The sequence below is a fragment of the Terrapene carolina genome, unplaced genomic scaffold (assembly GCF_002925995.2).
Source record: "Terrapene carolina triunguis isolate 2854851 unplaced genomic scaffold, T_m_triunguis-2.0 Scaffold85, whole genome shotgun sequence".
Lineage (NCBI taxonomy): Eukaryota > Metazoa > Chordata > Testudines > Emydidae > Terrapene > Terrapene triunguis.
Genome location: NW_020664436.1, coordinates 14,363,878 through 14,378,261, shown reverse-complemented (window position 1 = coordinate 14,378,261; position 14,384 = coordinate 14,363,878). Strand labels below are relative to the sequence as shown.

Sequence of the window (14,384 nt, the reverse complement as noted above, 5' to 3'; positions counted from 1 at the left end):
GCACAATACCATGAAGTCTCTTCTTTCCAGTAATATTTGTAATTGATTCCCCTGCCTACATATCAAACACAAGGTAGACTTCATCATAGGCTCAGTACAATGCCTAGCACAGTGGGGTCCTGGCCCAGGATGAGGGCTCCTAGGGTCTACAATAATACAAATAAATGACAATAATAACATTATTATACAGTAGATGACACTACAGTATTTTAAAGAAAAAAATAACTATTTTCCCATTCTGTTACTCAAAAATAGTCACATTCTTCATTTCAATGCATCAATCAGGAGTAACAGTTATATCTATTTTTCTTCATAATGGCATGATTAATATCTTAGAAATATTATTCTGTATAATTCCTTATTTCAGTCCTCATTGTTTGAAAAGTCTTTATGAAAATGTAATTAATTTTTAAAAACTGAATTCATTTTAAAATAAAAGTATATATGGCAAACTTCTCAGGGCAGAGACTTTGCCATTTGTTTTCTGTTTAACATATTTTACCTGTAGTAAAGTGCCATACATTTACAGCACTATATAAATAATAATAATCATCACTTGAAAATATTTAAAACTAATGTATACCTATCAGAATTCAATCCATATTTGTCTGTCTTGAATTAATTTTTAAGAAACTTTTAACCAGTGCATTTTAGTGATATACATTCCATTCATTCTTTCTGAGCATGCTCTGCGGACAACAAATTTGTGAATAGAGCAAACAATAGACTACACTATTAGTCTAGTAAAGAGACTAGGCTCTCAAACACTGTGAAAATTTAAATCAGTGAGGGAAGATTTTTTTAAACCGATAAGCAATATTACAAATGTTTTGTTGAAACAACACAGTTTGTCATCACCAAGAGGGAGAGGATTCTATTTTTTTAAATGTCCTAAAATGAATCTCCACACAATTGTAGTGTCCTAAAATGAACCCTCCCAACAATTTACTGTTTATGAGAGAGAAGCTCTATTTTTCTTAAAGCAAAATAGCTTCAATTTTTCCATTCTGTCCCACTGAAAAACTCTGTTCTATGTCATTCAACAGGATTAAAAAGTTTATCACTGTTATCTCCCCAAATATTACTGTTTGATTTCATATGTATATAATGTAATAATAGTGAGGGATGGAAAAGACCAATTACAGTATGAACCATCTCATGACTGTTTCCTATTGTACTTTTGCTTGTATTTTGCCTAGTTCAGTTGGAAAGGTCCCAACCAATAGTACTTCAGCACTTGCCTTGCAAAACAACTCAGGTTAAGAGTTTATTCTAGTAAATCTCACTGTCAGGATGTTTTTCTTGATTCTCAACGTACATTTTCTCTTCATCATATCCCATTATTTCTAGTTGTTTCCCATTGTAACCCTAAATAATCCCTCTCCTTCCATAGTGTTCACATCATTCAATATTTATATACTGTTATGCATCACTGTCCCTTTCCCTCCACCTTGTCATTGCTCAACCAGCATATTTAGCATGTTTACTCTTTTGGGTTTTAGTGCCTCTTAACTCTCTTAGGCCTGGTCTACACTATGACTTTAATTCGGATTTAGCAGCGTTAAATCGAATTAACCCTGCACCCGTCCACACAACGGAGCCATTTATTTCGAAATAAAGGGCTCTTAAAATCAATTTCTGTACTCCACCCCGACGAGCGGAGTAGCGCCAAAATCGATTTTGTCATTTCGAATTAGGGTTAGTGTGGCCGCAATTCGATGGTATTGGCCTCCGGGAGCTGTCCCAGAGTGCACCATTGTGACCGCTCTGGACAGCAATCTGAACTCGCATGCACTGGCCAGGTAGACAGGAAAAGCCCCAGGAAAATTTGAATTTCATTTCCTGTTTGCCCAGCGTGGAGAGCACAGGTGACCACAGATAGCTCAGCTCATCAGCACAGGTAACCATGCAGGCTGATAATCGAAAAAGAGCACCAGCATGGACCGTACGGGAGGTACTGGATCTGATCGCTATATGGGGAGAGGATTCAGTGCTAGCAGAACTTCGTTCGAAAAGACGAAATGCCAAAACTTTTGAAAAAATCTCCAAGGGCATGATGGAGAGAGGCCACAATAGGGACTCAGATCAGTGCCGCGTGAAAGTCAAGGAGCTCAGACAAGCCTATCAAAAAACAAAGGAGGCAAACGGTCGCTCCGGGTCAGAGCCGCGGACATGCCGCTTCTACGCCAAGCTGCATGCAATTCTAGGGGGGGCCGCCACCACTACCCCACCTGTGACCGTGGATTCTGGGTCGGGGATAGTCTCATCAGCTACACCTGAGGATTCTGTGGATGGGGAAGAGGAGGAGGAGGAGGACGAGCTTGCAGAGAGCACCCAGCACTCCGTTCTCCCCAACAGCCAGGATCTTTTTCTCAGCCTGACTGAAGTACCCTCCCAAACCTCCCAAGCCAGTAGCCAAGACCATGACCCCATGGAAGGGACCTCAGGTGAGTTTACCTTTTAAAATAAAAAACCTGGTTTAAAAGCAAGCGTTTTTTAATCATTAATTTGCCCTGAGGACTTGGGATGCATTCGCGGCCAGTACAGCTACTGGAAAAGTCTGTTAACGTGTCTGGGGATGGAGCGGAAATCCTCCAGGGACATCTCCATGAAGCTCTCCTGGAGGTACTCCAAAAGCCTTGCCACAAGGTTTCTGGGCAGTGCAGCCTTATTCCGTCCTCCATGGTAGGACACTTGACCACGCCATGCTTGCAGCAAGTAATCTGGTATCATTGCCTGACAAAGCCTGGCAGCGTATGGTCCCGGTGTTTGCTGGCATTCAAGCAACATCCGTTCTTTATCTTGCTGTGTAATCCTCAGGAGAGTGATATCGCTCATGGTAACCTGGTTGAAATACGGGAACTTAATTAAGGGGACAGAGGTGGCCGTTCCTACTGGGCTGTTTGCCTGTGGCTGAAAAGAAATCCTTCCCTGCAGTTAGCCAAGCACAGGGCGGGGGAATTGGCCCTGAGCTTTTCGCGTTTGGCTAGCAGGGATCTTCCCTGTTACCAGCCACGCGGTCGGGGGAGGGGTACATTGATCATCCCAGGGAATTCATGGCGGGAGGGGGGGGGGGGGGGGTTAGTTTGTTTTCTGCTGCTGAAGGTTAACAGGAAAACCGCAGCAGTCAACAGGCTTTGCTTGGTATGTGGGAAAGGAGGGCGCAGAAGCCGAAAGACAATGGCTTACCATGGCTGCCTGCAAGCTGAATTCTGTTGCCCGGACCTGCGTCTGTGATCTCTAACACCAAAGCCACAGGCACTCAATATTAAGATGGAAAATGCGACCTTGTACTGAAATCACATGTGCTATGTAATGTGAATAGTGTTTTTCACCATGAAAGAGTATAAGCATTGTTCTGTAAAATGTATCATTTTAAAAACTTCTCTCCTTCTTTTCAACCCTCCCTCCAGCAGCTGCAAATTTTTCAAGCCTCCCTCCTCCGTCCCGAAGGCTATCTCAGATAAGGCGGCATAGAAAGAGGACGCGAGACGACATGTTCACAGAAATAATGGAATCCACCCGCAATGAAAGAGCTCATTTGAATGAGTGGAAGGACACTGTATCTAAATTTAGGAAAGATGCCAGTGAACATGAGGTCTTGAGGGACGCTCGAGATGAGAGGTGGCAGGCTGCAACGCTGGGGCTGCTGCGTGAGCAAACGGACATGCTCCGGCGTCTGGTGGAGCTTCAGGAACGGCAGCAGGATGACAGAGTGCCGCTGCAGCCGCTGTATAACCTCCCTCCCCCCTCACCATGTTCCATATCCTCCTCACCCAGACGTGTAAGAACGCGGGGGGGGAGGCTCCGTGCACCCTCCCACTCCACCCCAGTGGACAGCCCAACCAAAAGGCTGTCATTATATTGAATTTGTTCAGTGGCCTTTTACTTCCCTCCTATCCTCCTCCCAAACCTCACCCAGATTACCTTCTTGGTTCTCTCCCTATGTTTATAATCACTTAATAAAGAATACATGATTTTTAAACGATAGTGACTTTATTTCCTTTGAAAGAAAGCTGGGGGAACGGGGAGGGTGGGTTCCTTACAGAGAATGAATGAGTCAATAAAGGGGGCTGGTTTTCATGAAGGGAGAAACAAACAGAAATTTCACACTGTAGCCTGGCCAGTCATGAAACTGATTTTCAAAGCTTCTCTGATGCACAGCGCTTCCTGGTGTGTTCTTCTAATCGCCCTGGTGTCTGGCTGCGCGTAATCAGCAGCCAGGCGATTTGCCTCAGCCTCCCACCCTGCCATAAAGGTCTCCCCCTTACTTTCACAGAGATTGTGGAGCACACAGCAAGCAGAAATAACAATGGGGAGATTTCTTTGGCTGAGGTCAGAGCGAGTCAGTAGCGATCGCCAGCGACCTTTTAAACGGCCAAATGCACATTCTACCACCATTCTGCACTTGCTCAGCCCGTAGTTGAACAGCTCCTGACTCCTGTCCAGGCTGCCTGTGTATGGCTTCATGAGCCATGGCATTAAGGGGTAGGCTGGGTCTCCAAGAATAACTATTGGCATTTCAACATCCCCAACGGTCATTTTCTGGTCCGGGAAGTAAGTCCCTTGCTGCAGCCCTTTAAACAGAGTAGTGTTCCTGAAGACGCAAGCATCATGAACCCTTCCCGGCCAGCCCGCGTTGATGTTGGTGAAACGTCCCTTGTGATCCACAAGTGCTTGCAGCACCATTGAAAAGTACCCCTTGCGGTTTATGTACTGGGTACCCTGGTGCTCCGGTGCCAAGATAGGGATATGGGTTCCATCTATCGCCCCACCACAGTTAGGGAATCCCATTGCAGCAAAGCCATCCACTATGACCTGCACATCTCCCAGAGTCACTAGCTTTTGTAGCAGCACCTCAGTGATTGCTTTGGCTACTTGCATCACAGCAGCCCCCACAGTAGATTTGCCCACTCCAAATTGATTCCCGACTGACCGGTAGCTGTCTGGCATTGCAAGCTTCCACAGGGCTATTGCCACTCGCTTCTCAACTGTGAGGGCTGCTCTCATCTTGGTATTTTGGCGCTTCAGGGCAGGGGAAAGCAAGTCACAAAGTTCCAAGAAAGTGCCCTTACGCATGCGAAAGTTTCGCAGCCACTGGGAATCGTCCCACACCTGCAACACTATGCGGTCCCACCAGTCTGTGCTTGTTTCCCGGGCCCAGAATCGGCGTTCCACGGCTATAACCTGCCCCATTAACAGCATGATCTCCAAAGCACCGGGTCCCGCGGTTCGATAGAATTCCATGTCTATAGCCTCATCACTCTCGTCGCCGCGCTGCTGTAGCCTGCTCCTCACCGCCTGGTTTTCCAGGTTCTTGTTCAGCATAAACTGCACGATAAGGCGCGAGGTATTTACAATTTTCATGACTGCTGTCTTGAGCTGAGCGGGCTCCATGCTTGCCGTGGTATGGCATCTGCACTGTTCACCCAGGAAAAAGGCGCGAAACGTTGCCGTTGCTTCCTGGAGAGGGGGGAGGATATACCCAGAACCACCCGCGACAATGTTTTTGGCCCCATCAGGCATTGGGATCTCAACCCAGAATTCCAATGGGCGGAGGAGACTGCGGGAACTATGGGATAGCTACCCACAGTGCAACGCTCCAGAAATCGACGCTAGCCCCGGTACATGGACGCACACCGCCGAATTAATGTGCTTAGTGTGGCTGCATACATTCGACTTAATACAATCTGTTTTCCAAATTCGAATTATATAAATTCGGATTAATCCCGTAGTGTAGACATACCCTTAGTAGTTCAGGTTGCATTGGTGGCAAAAGGAGTTGGAGATGGCTGTTAACTTGGGGCACAGCCTCGCTTCATCTTATGTATTGTACAGTGCGCCAAGCATATTACAACGTATAATTACATAAACTGTAATTTAGATAACTTTGCTGTCATAACTTCTAGTGCAGGGACTGGTGATTAGATACCCCAGCAAGGGAGATGTGGAAAGGGGCTGTGTCACTTTCTCCTCATGCCCTTGAGAGGGGCTGGGGGCTTGCCTCTGTAGGGCGGGGGGGGGCGTGTCATGCGCCCCCCGGTGCCTCCAGAAGTGCTGCTGCCTGCTGCACCCCCGTTGTGAGGAGACACTAAGCACTGGCCAGTATTGGCCCCTAGGTCTGTGTCCCCGCCTGAGGGCTGATCACCGCCTTCCATTTTATTTTCCATCTTCCCTCCTCCCCCAGCTCTCTCACGTCTCTCGGGGGCACCCGCCCCGGGCCAACCCCCCCGCGCCCCCGTGCCCGCGCGCGCTCCGTGTGTGTGTACGGGTGAGAGACTCAGCGAGAACGCGCGCGCACGCGCGGCGGTTGGGCAGGGAGAGAGAGAGGCGCGCGCGCGCGCGCGCCCCCGCGCTGCTCCGTGACCCATTTCAGTGAACAAAGGATTTTGCTGGAATCTCTCAGCGCTATACCTAAAATGGCGCCCGGCGCGCTCATCTCGGCCACCATAGAGATGAGGCGGGGCGGGCGGCTAGAGCGGCGCCGCTGGCACTTTTCTCTCGTACAGTACTTTACACACGGCCCGGCTCTGCCTCACTGGTAGAGTGGGGAGGGCGCTGTGAGCAGCGGCATGGCGGGAGAGGGCGAGCCCGACTCGAAGAAGGTAAGGGGGGGAGAGCTGCGTGGCGCCTTCTCGTGGGCGCGGCTCGTCGGGAGCCGGCGCCTCCCCGGAGCAAGCGGGGGAGGGCCCTTGGCCACCCCGCTGGTGGCTGTGTCTCCCCCCCACATCTCAGCGCCGAGCCCTCCCCCTGCTGCCGGGGCGGGTCCCTGCGGCCCCGGGGTGGGGCCACGGCCCCCGGCGGGTGACTGATCCATGCGGATTCAGCGCAGAGCCAGGCGGCCGCGCCCTGCCCGTGTCTGACCCGCGTGGAGGCGCCGCCGCGCCCGCTCTCCCGCCGCCCTGGGTGGGAGCTGCGCCCGCTCTCCCGCCGCCCCTGCACTAGAGCCAGGTCCCCCCAGCGTGCAGGGCTGGCGCTAGCGCGCCTCCCCCAGCTCCCACTCACAGCGGGGCTGCCAAAGCTAAGTTTAGATCCCGTGCCCTTGACAAGGGCCTCCTCAAGGTTACAAAGTCAGTACCCAGAGCCCCGGGTGGGGCCGGCCTTTCCCTGGTTGCAGCGATCGCCCCCAACTAGGCTTCCAGAGTCCGTGATTTGGGGTTTCATAATTTTGCCCGATAACATGGCTAGGGATTTTTAAGCATTTTTAAAAAGTTGAATCTATTTCAGTGTTCACCGTTGTAGGAAATTAGGGCAGGCCTAGATAATTATTTTAGGATAATTGGTGTTGAGATTCAAAAAGTTAAAGCTTTGTAACGGTTAAAACACAAATTGTCAACATTGCATGTCAAAATATACACAGTAAATATCCTGAAATCAAACTGTAGTTCTCAAGCAGCACTTTTCATACTTTACTTAACTGTACATTTTGATGATTATTCATGGAATCTCTTATTAATTTGTATGTACAGTGAAATCAGTGTTTACTGATGCATACCAATAAAATCTAATCCTTTTCCGCTTATCTATTATGCATACAGTTTGTATGTGAATATTCTAAAATAAACAATAATACTAAAAAGCAAATAAGTATGTGCTGGTAAATGTCATGTGCGCTCTTGGACCTGATTATCTTCTCCCTTAGATCTGGGTGTGGATCTTTGGGTGACTGGGATCCTTTATATATTTAATATATGCCACAGTCTCTGCTGCATTAATTATCATTTCCCCAGAACATGCACTGGGGACATATGTTGTAAGGTAAGAGTTCTTAGTACTAAGGCTCCAATGGAGCTGCCCTACCTTCAAGATGCTGATGAGGTACAGGGCATCCCAAGGAGTCCCTGGAATCTGCCAGGTTTGGGACAAGACCCATGTCCTCCTTTTTGGGGGGTGGTGACCTATCAAAGGGATAGGGCATGCGGGGGAGATACTAATGAAGATGTCCATATACCGTTCCCCACAGGTTTTTCTATGGGATGTGATTTAGGGCTCTTCTAGATTCTGAAGAGCCTGGTGATTGCCCTGATGCAGTGTCAACCATTGAAAAACAGATGGAAAAACTCATGGGAATTTGAAGAAGCTTGAAGGTTTCCTGTGATTTTTTTTTTTGTCTCCTTTTTCAATGGATGGCACCATTGTGTATACATATGCAGCATATTGTTTACCAAAAATATTTTTGTATTAAAATACATTACATTTTAATTGAAGCCTCTTACATGCTCTTAAATTTTACTTCCAGTTAATTTTAACTGAATATAACTACTCTAGGACAAAGGTTCTCAATCTGTGATCTGCTGAAGTACTTCCTGCTGAAATACAGATGTTGTTAGGTCATATGGTGCTGGCTTTCATCCTTATTTCCAGTTGGTGAAGTGTACTAAAGATAGCTAAGAATACATTAGATGCTTTCCTAATATCTCTTTTCCACATAATCAGGTGATTTAATTGTCACAGGAATGTTATGCAATCACAGTTGGGAAGAGAGGCAGTCAGTACAATTGAGAGTGGGCGCGGAGATGGGCCATGAAAATGTGTGGACCACAACTATGAAAAAATTGAGAATCCCTGTTCTCTGCTTTATGACTAGTTTCAGACTACCGTATATATTCGTTCATAAGCCAGATATTTTTGGTAAAAATGTGACGCATCAAAGAGTGGGGGTTGGCTTATAATTGGGTCTACACCAAAATTTGATGATTTTAAACTCTATGGAATCATTGAATTGAATATCTAATACATTGTCATTTTGTTTACTTGGAGCGTCTGCAGGCTTGGAGCCCCTCAGCTCCCTGTGGCTGCGGTTCACCGTTCCCAGCCAATGACATTTATGTATTTAAACTTTCTGCAAAAGATTTTGATAGGGCTTCTACACTTGTGTACCAATTCTAATCTCATATGTATACAGGCTCTCTAATACTAGTCATAACCATTGCCTAAGAACCTAAATTAAGTCTCTCAAAAGTAATACAATAGCATAGCATCTTCTATACCAGGTAGCTGGTTCCTATGGATAGACTAGGCCCAGCTCCCCTGGATGAGAGCAGGTGAGTCCAGTCCACCTAATTAAAGGGGGGGCTTGAATACACCTGACCCTAAAAAGCTGCTAGTGGGTGATTGATTGAGAGAGGTGTGCCTGAGGAAGGAAAGACACAATGGAGTGGAGCTAACTCCATGGTAGGTCTCCTGGAGCAAGGGGCCAGATCCTCAGGGAGACAGCCCTGAGGGTGCTGCCCAAAAGAGGGGGCAGAGCTGGTCAGAACTGGGAAGTTGTGAGGCCTGTGAGTGGGATAGAACTGAAACCTGAAAGTGAGGACTGAGTTAAGACTGTTTTTCTGTTCAGTTAAGAAAACAAAACTCCTTGAAAGAGATGGGGTGTGGCAGTGTATATTTTGGAGCTGGAGTGAAGCCCTGGTCAGTGATATATCTAAAGTGTCCAAGAACAGTACCATTCCAAATTAAAAAATAACTTTTTAAAAAAACTAAAGATACTAAGTGATAACATAGCTATTGATCATAACATATGTAAAATCTAAGGATTTAAAAGCAAGACAGAAATGTGCCTTCATAATGAACAAACACACTCTTTTCAGCAAGAAATGCAGATTTCATCACAATAGCAACCTTGACTCTGAGCCATATATTTTTGGGGCCTTTTATGCATATTTTTTCATCTTGATTTTGGTATATAAATAGATTTTTTGGAAGAATACTATTAAGTAGGAAATACTGTCAGTTAACTGTATTCAGAGCAGAGAATCTAGAGATGCCTGTAGGGGCTTTTATAAATCTAAAATAATAACCTATTGTAAATTGTTAAATGTTTTTCTTTTGGTAATGTTACTTCTAATTACTGTTGGAGACTAAAGTAATAGAAAAGTGAATAGCTATCAGTTTTGGGTAAAATTATATATATGGACCAGCATTTGAGGCTGATCAATATTCAATAATGTTTATTGCTTGGATTTTCAAAGGGATCTAAGAGTAGTAGGCGCTCAATTCCTTTAGAAACCCCAGGCTACATAGAACACTTTTTTCCCAAAAGGATTGTGTTTATGATTACTGAGAAGAACTATATTTATTTATTTTTGGTCAGAGTAAAGGTTGTTCTGTTGTTGAAATATGTTCTTACAGAAATGCGTATGGTTTTTAAAACTAATTCTTTTTGGATTTTGTAAAAGACATACTATTGGTTTTTTTGTGAATGTAAATGAAGGTATTTAGCTTTTTACAATTTTAAATGGGATGGACAGGTCATCAGATTATTATTATTAAAGGATTGTGAGTAGTGCTGCCCAAACAAATTGTCTCCTGCAATGCCTGCCTGACAAAGATGCACATGTTCACTATGTAATTAAGTTAGTCACATGTTCATGTGCAGCACAACATAACTACAAGCTGAATGCTGGTAAAATATGCTTTAAAACATCTCAGTAAATTAAGTGTCAAACTCAGGGTTAGAACTCTGGTCTGTTGCCTACACGTATAATGCTTAATCTACTAGTTCTCAAAGCCCTCCTAGCTAATTTATCGAATTTCAATGCTTCAAGATCAGTGGTTTTCAAACTTTTGTACTGGTAACCCCTTTCACATAGCAAGCCTCTGAGTGTGATTTTTCTCTGCGCCCCCTCCCCCCCAAAAAAAACACTTTTTTATATATTTAACACCATTATAAATGCTGGAGGCAAAGTAGGCTTTGGGGTGGAGGCTGACAGCTTGCGACCCCCTAAGGGGTCCTGACCCCCTGTTTGAGAACCCCTGTTCAAGATAACACCTCTGAAAAACATAGATTTTTAATCTGTACATCTCAAATCACTTTATAGAGTGGGTAAATATCCTTATTTTGCAGTTGGCCAAGTAAAGATATATAAAGCAGTTTGTTTGAGCCTGTATGGTCTGGTGGGTAGACATGGGTCAATTAATTTAGAAATTGGCGTTGTTTCCAGCTCTACCACAAACATTTTATGTAACCTTTAGCAAGTTACTTAAGGGCAGATTTTTTAAAGGTATTTAGGCACCTAAAGATGAAAATTAGCCTTGGTGGGTTTGGAGGATACGAATATTCTTCACTTTTTTTTTTTCCCCCCCTCCATCAGTGTTTTCATTGAAATGATCATGTCTAGCTTTTGAATAATAGTTTTAAAAAAACATTTCTTTTCCTTGAACACTTCCTCTTGCGTTAGCCCATGTCCAAAGTCTACCTATGTCTCAAATGTTGTGGGGTAATGTGACTCTGTTGGGCAGGTAGGACGCAGACACTTCAGAATTGAGCCATTTTAAATCTTAATCTCAAAAAATACTTCCTCAATCTGAACACATTTTAGTTGTCATGGAGACAACCCTAAAAATCTGAAAGATACGGTGGCGCTGTGTGTGTGTGTGTGTGTGTGTGCGCACATGCACCCTTGCGCGCACACAAACACTAAAGGGGGATCAAGTCAGCCTTGTGATAGAGTTGAGATTGGAGCCTCTGTATAGAAATTTATCCTTTTTCTAGATTTTAAATTGAAGTGATGGAACTAGTTAGCAAATGTATTATCACTTTATTAGCCCCAATCTAGTTTTAGAAGGCACTGCTTATAATGAATGAATATTATTGGTAAAATTTTCAGTTTACTTCATATCATTGAATTACACAGTGGGCCAAATTCATCCCTGACATAATTCAGTAGCAGTCAGTGGATTAACAGGATAGATTTGGGATGAATTTGACTCTATTTTCACAATCTCATGTTTTGTATGACAGTGCATTGTTTTGCACAAAACAAATATAGCTGAAAATAATGAAAGTCTTATGGAGTATTTAAAATAAAACCAACAACAAATTAACTGTTTTGTACTAACGACGTAATCTATAGGGGACCATGTTTTTTTGTCTGAAAATCAGAAAGAGGGATGGAGAATGCAACTCTAATGTATTATTTCTTTTAAAAAAAATTTCTGAATTAAGATCTTGTCATAATTTAACTACTTTTTTTTTTTTTTTTAATTCTAGACCTTTAAGCTCCTAGGAATCCTTGATGTCCAAAATATTCCCTGTTCACGAGAGTCAGTACTCTATGGGTCACTGGGTTCTCTCGTTGTGGGCCTTGGACATTTTTTAGCAACCAGTGAGTATTTTTTTTATTGTTTTCCTGTATTTCTTCCGCAAGAGAGATTAATTTTTCTGCTTGGTTTTGTTCTGCTAGTTGAGAGAAATAAAAGTAGTTTGGATAATTGTTTTCATTATCTGTTTTTTCTCTTTCAGGTAGAGTTAGAAGATCTTTTGACTTTGGAATGGGAGGTTTTGTTTTGACAACCTTAGGATGCTGGTATGTAAGATATTTCTTGAATTTTGACAGACCAGTGCTGCAAATTTGTACATATATTCCTGTGCCATCCTCTGTCACCTTTCATACTCTTTCTTGGAAGACCCTTCATGACTTTTAGCCATGCCTCCTTCCTCTCCTTTAAATCCATTCCCAAAACTTATTTTTGCAAGGATGTTCATAAACCTTAAGCTATTGGACTTGATATTTTTAAAAAAGCATTCTGCTACATGTGGCTTAGTCTCCTAAGAGACCATGCAGTCCTCTTGTCCTCTCTTCCCTTCATGTCTCTGTTTCCTCCCACTGTCAAGTCTTTCAGTTAAAATTGTAGCTTAGGCCATAATCTTGTGAACACTTAAAGATGTGCTTATCTTTAGGTACATAAGTAGTCCCATTAAAATCAATGAGGACTGTTCACATGTTTAAAACTATGCAGGTGTGTAAGTATTTGCAGGATCAGGACCAAATTCAGATCTTTAAAAGTAAAAAAGAATTATACGTTTAGGAACCAATTCTGTAGCTGTGTGCACATGGGAATTCCTTGTGCAAAGTGGCTGTAGAACCATGCCTTAGAGAATTAGCAGCTGTGCGAATATTTACATAAATGCTTGTAAAATGTCCAGTTATGATATATATAATTTACAGTTCATTTTAACTTGTTGAACAGTTGTAACTTGATATTTTTCAAATGTATTTTGTTTTTTTTCTTCCTTAAGGATATATTGCAGATATAATCATGCAAAACTAAGGATCCAGCAAAGAATTATTCAAGAAGGGATGAGAAACAAGATCTTATATGAAAGTACTGATTTTGATCCAGAAAGAAAACAAAACAGCAATCTAGGAAGCAATTCTTAGTTTATCACAGAGCAACCAAATGGTCAAATACAACCTGTGGGGTATTAAAATGGAAGTGCAAAGGCACACTCTGCCTGTAAGTGTGGGATGAGAACAAAACTGATAACCCACACAATCTTTTTCCTACTGGACTCAAACTACTCAGTCTGTTAAAGAAGACCATAACAAATGTTAGGGTTGTGTATAGATTTAAAAGTTGTGTACATTTATATGCAAATCAGGGATGGCCTTCCAGTTTCTGGCCCATTGTGTTTGAAAATGATAAATTTAATTGCTGAGGATTAATAACAATGTTTCAGAATTGTTTAGAACAATGTTGTGTAGCTCTTCTAAAATGACTAGAGGTTTTAGCATCATTTTACAATAAAAGAAAAAATTAATCCAGGTTATAATTATTTTCCCATATCTAAACAAGACCTTTATAAATAATTATTTAAAATTAAATGCAATGTATATCTCTATGCTGTTTAATGTGAAAAATTATTCCTACTAATTATTATAATAAAAGGAATATTTATCTGGTTGACTGAAACAAAATGAATGTAAAGATCTCTTATCTCTGTGAAACATACAGTATAATGGGCAACTTCTACTAGTGATGTTGGCTAGTTAAGACAGTTAATAGACACTTTTAAATTGATGATAAAAATGGGATGTTCTTTACTATTTGAAACTAAAAATGAAATAATTTACTAATTTTCGAGAGGGCTATTTGCTACTCTTTTGTACCTTATGTTTGGGATACTTTATCTCATAAGTCCCGGTCTTCCAATTAGAGCACTTCTTTGCAGTAGCCTGTACTATTTACAGTTTAATAATTGGGTAGAGCGGTACCTGGTTGCCTTGATTAGTTACATAAACCACTGCTGGGTCGATATTTTATTTTAAAATGTGCGTAATATATTGTAAAATTGGTGTTTTGAAACTGTACCCTAAATTTATCATTTCTGTATTTGTCATAAAAATTTAAATAAATGTATTTAAAAAACACTATGAATTGTTCTGTATTGCTAACTCCGGAGATGGTATTGTATTGTTTAGCAGTAGTATATTGTTGAAACTTAGCTCTGATTTAGGGTTTCCGTTTGTTTATACACTGTGTTTATCTACATTGTGCAATTAATGTCAGTGATGAGGGTGCTTAGTACCTCATAGGATCAAGCCCGGTATTGTTCTTTTTAAAGTGCATTACCCAATAGACTGCTTTTGGTCCAAAGTAGT

The 14,384-nt window shown here is 42.8% G+C and overlaps 1 protein-coding gene across 1 annotated transcript; it reads left to right on the top strand.

Moving 5' to 3' along the window:
• The first annotated feature begins 6,414 nt into the window (after positions 1–6,414).
• On the top strand, positions 6,415–14,153 carry LOC112113838 (cytochrome c oxidase assembly protein COX20, mitochondrial). The gene is made up of 4 exons (XM_024210267.2): positions 6,415–6,605; positions 11,993–12,107; positions 12,245–12,308; positions 13,022–14,153. The coding sequence occupies exons 1-4, from the start codon at positions 6,573–6,575 to the stop codon at positions 13,161–13,163; spliced, it is 354 nt and encodes a 117-aa protein (XP_024066035.1). The 5' UTR covers positions 6,415–6,572; the 3' UTR covers positions 13,164–14,153.
• Positions 14,154–14,384: the final 231 nt, after the last annotated feature.

Coding starts and splice junctions, on each gene's coding strand:
- LOC112113838 (XM_024210267.2), top strand. CDS start 6,573: ATGGCGGGAGAGGGCGAGCCCGACTCGAAGAAG. Junction 6,606..11,992: donor GCGAGCCCGACTCGAAGAAG/GTAAGGGGGGGA, acceptor TTTTAATTCTAG/ACCTTTAAGCTCCTAGGAAT. Junction 12,309..13,021: donor TTGACAACCTTAGGATGCTG/GTATGTAAGATA, acceptor TTCTTCCTTAAG/GATATATTGCAGATATAATC.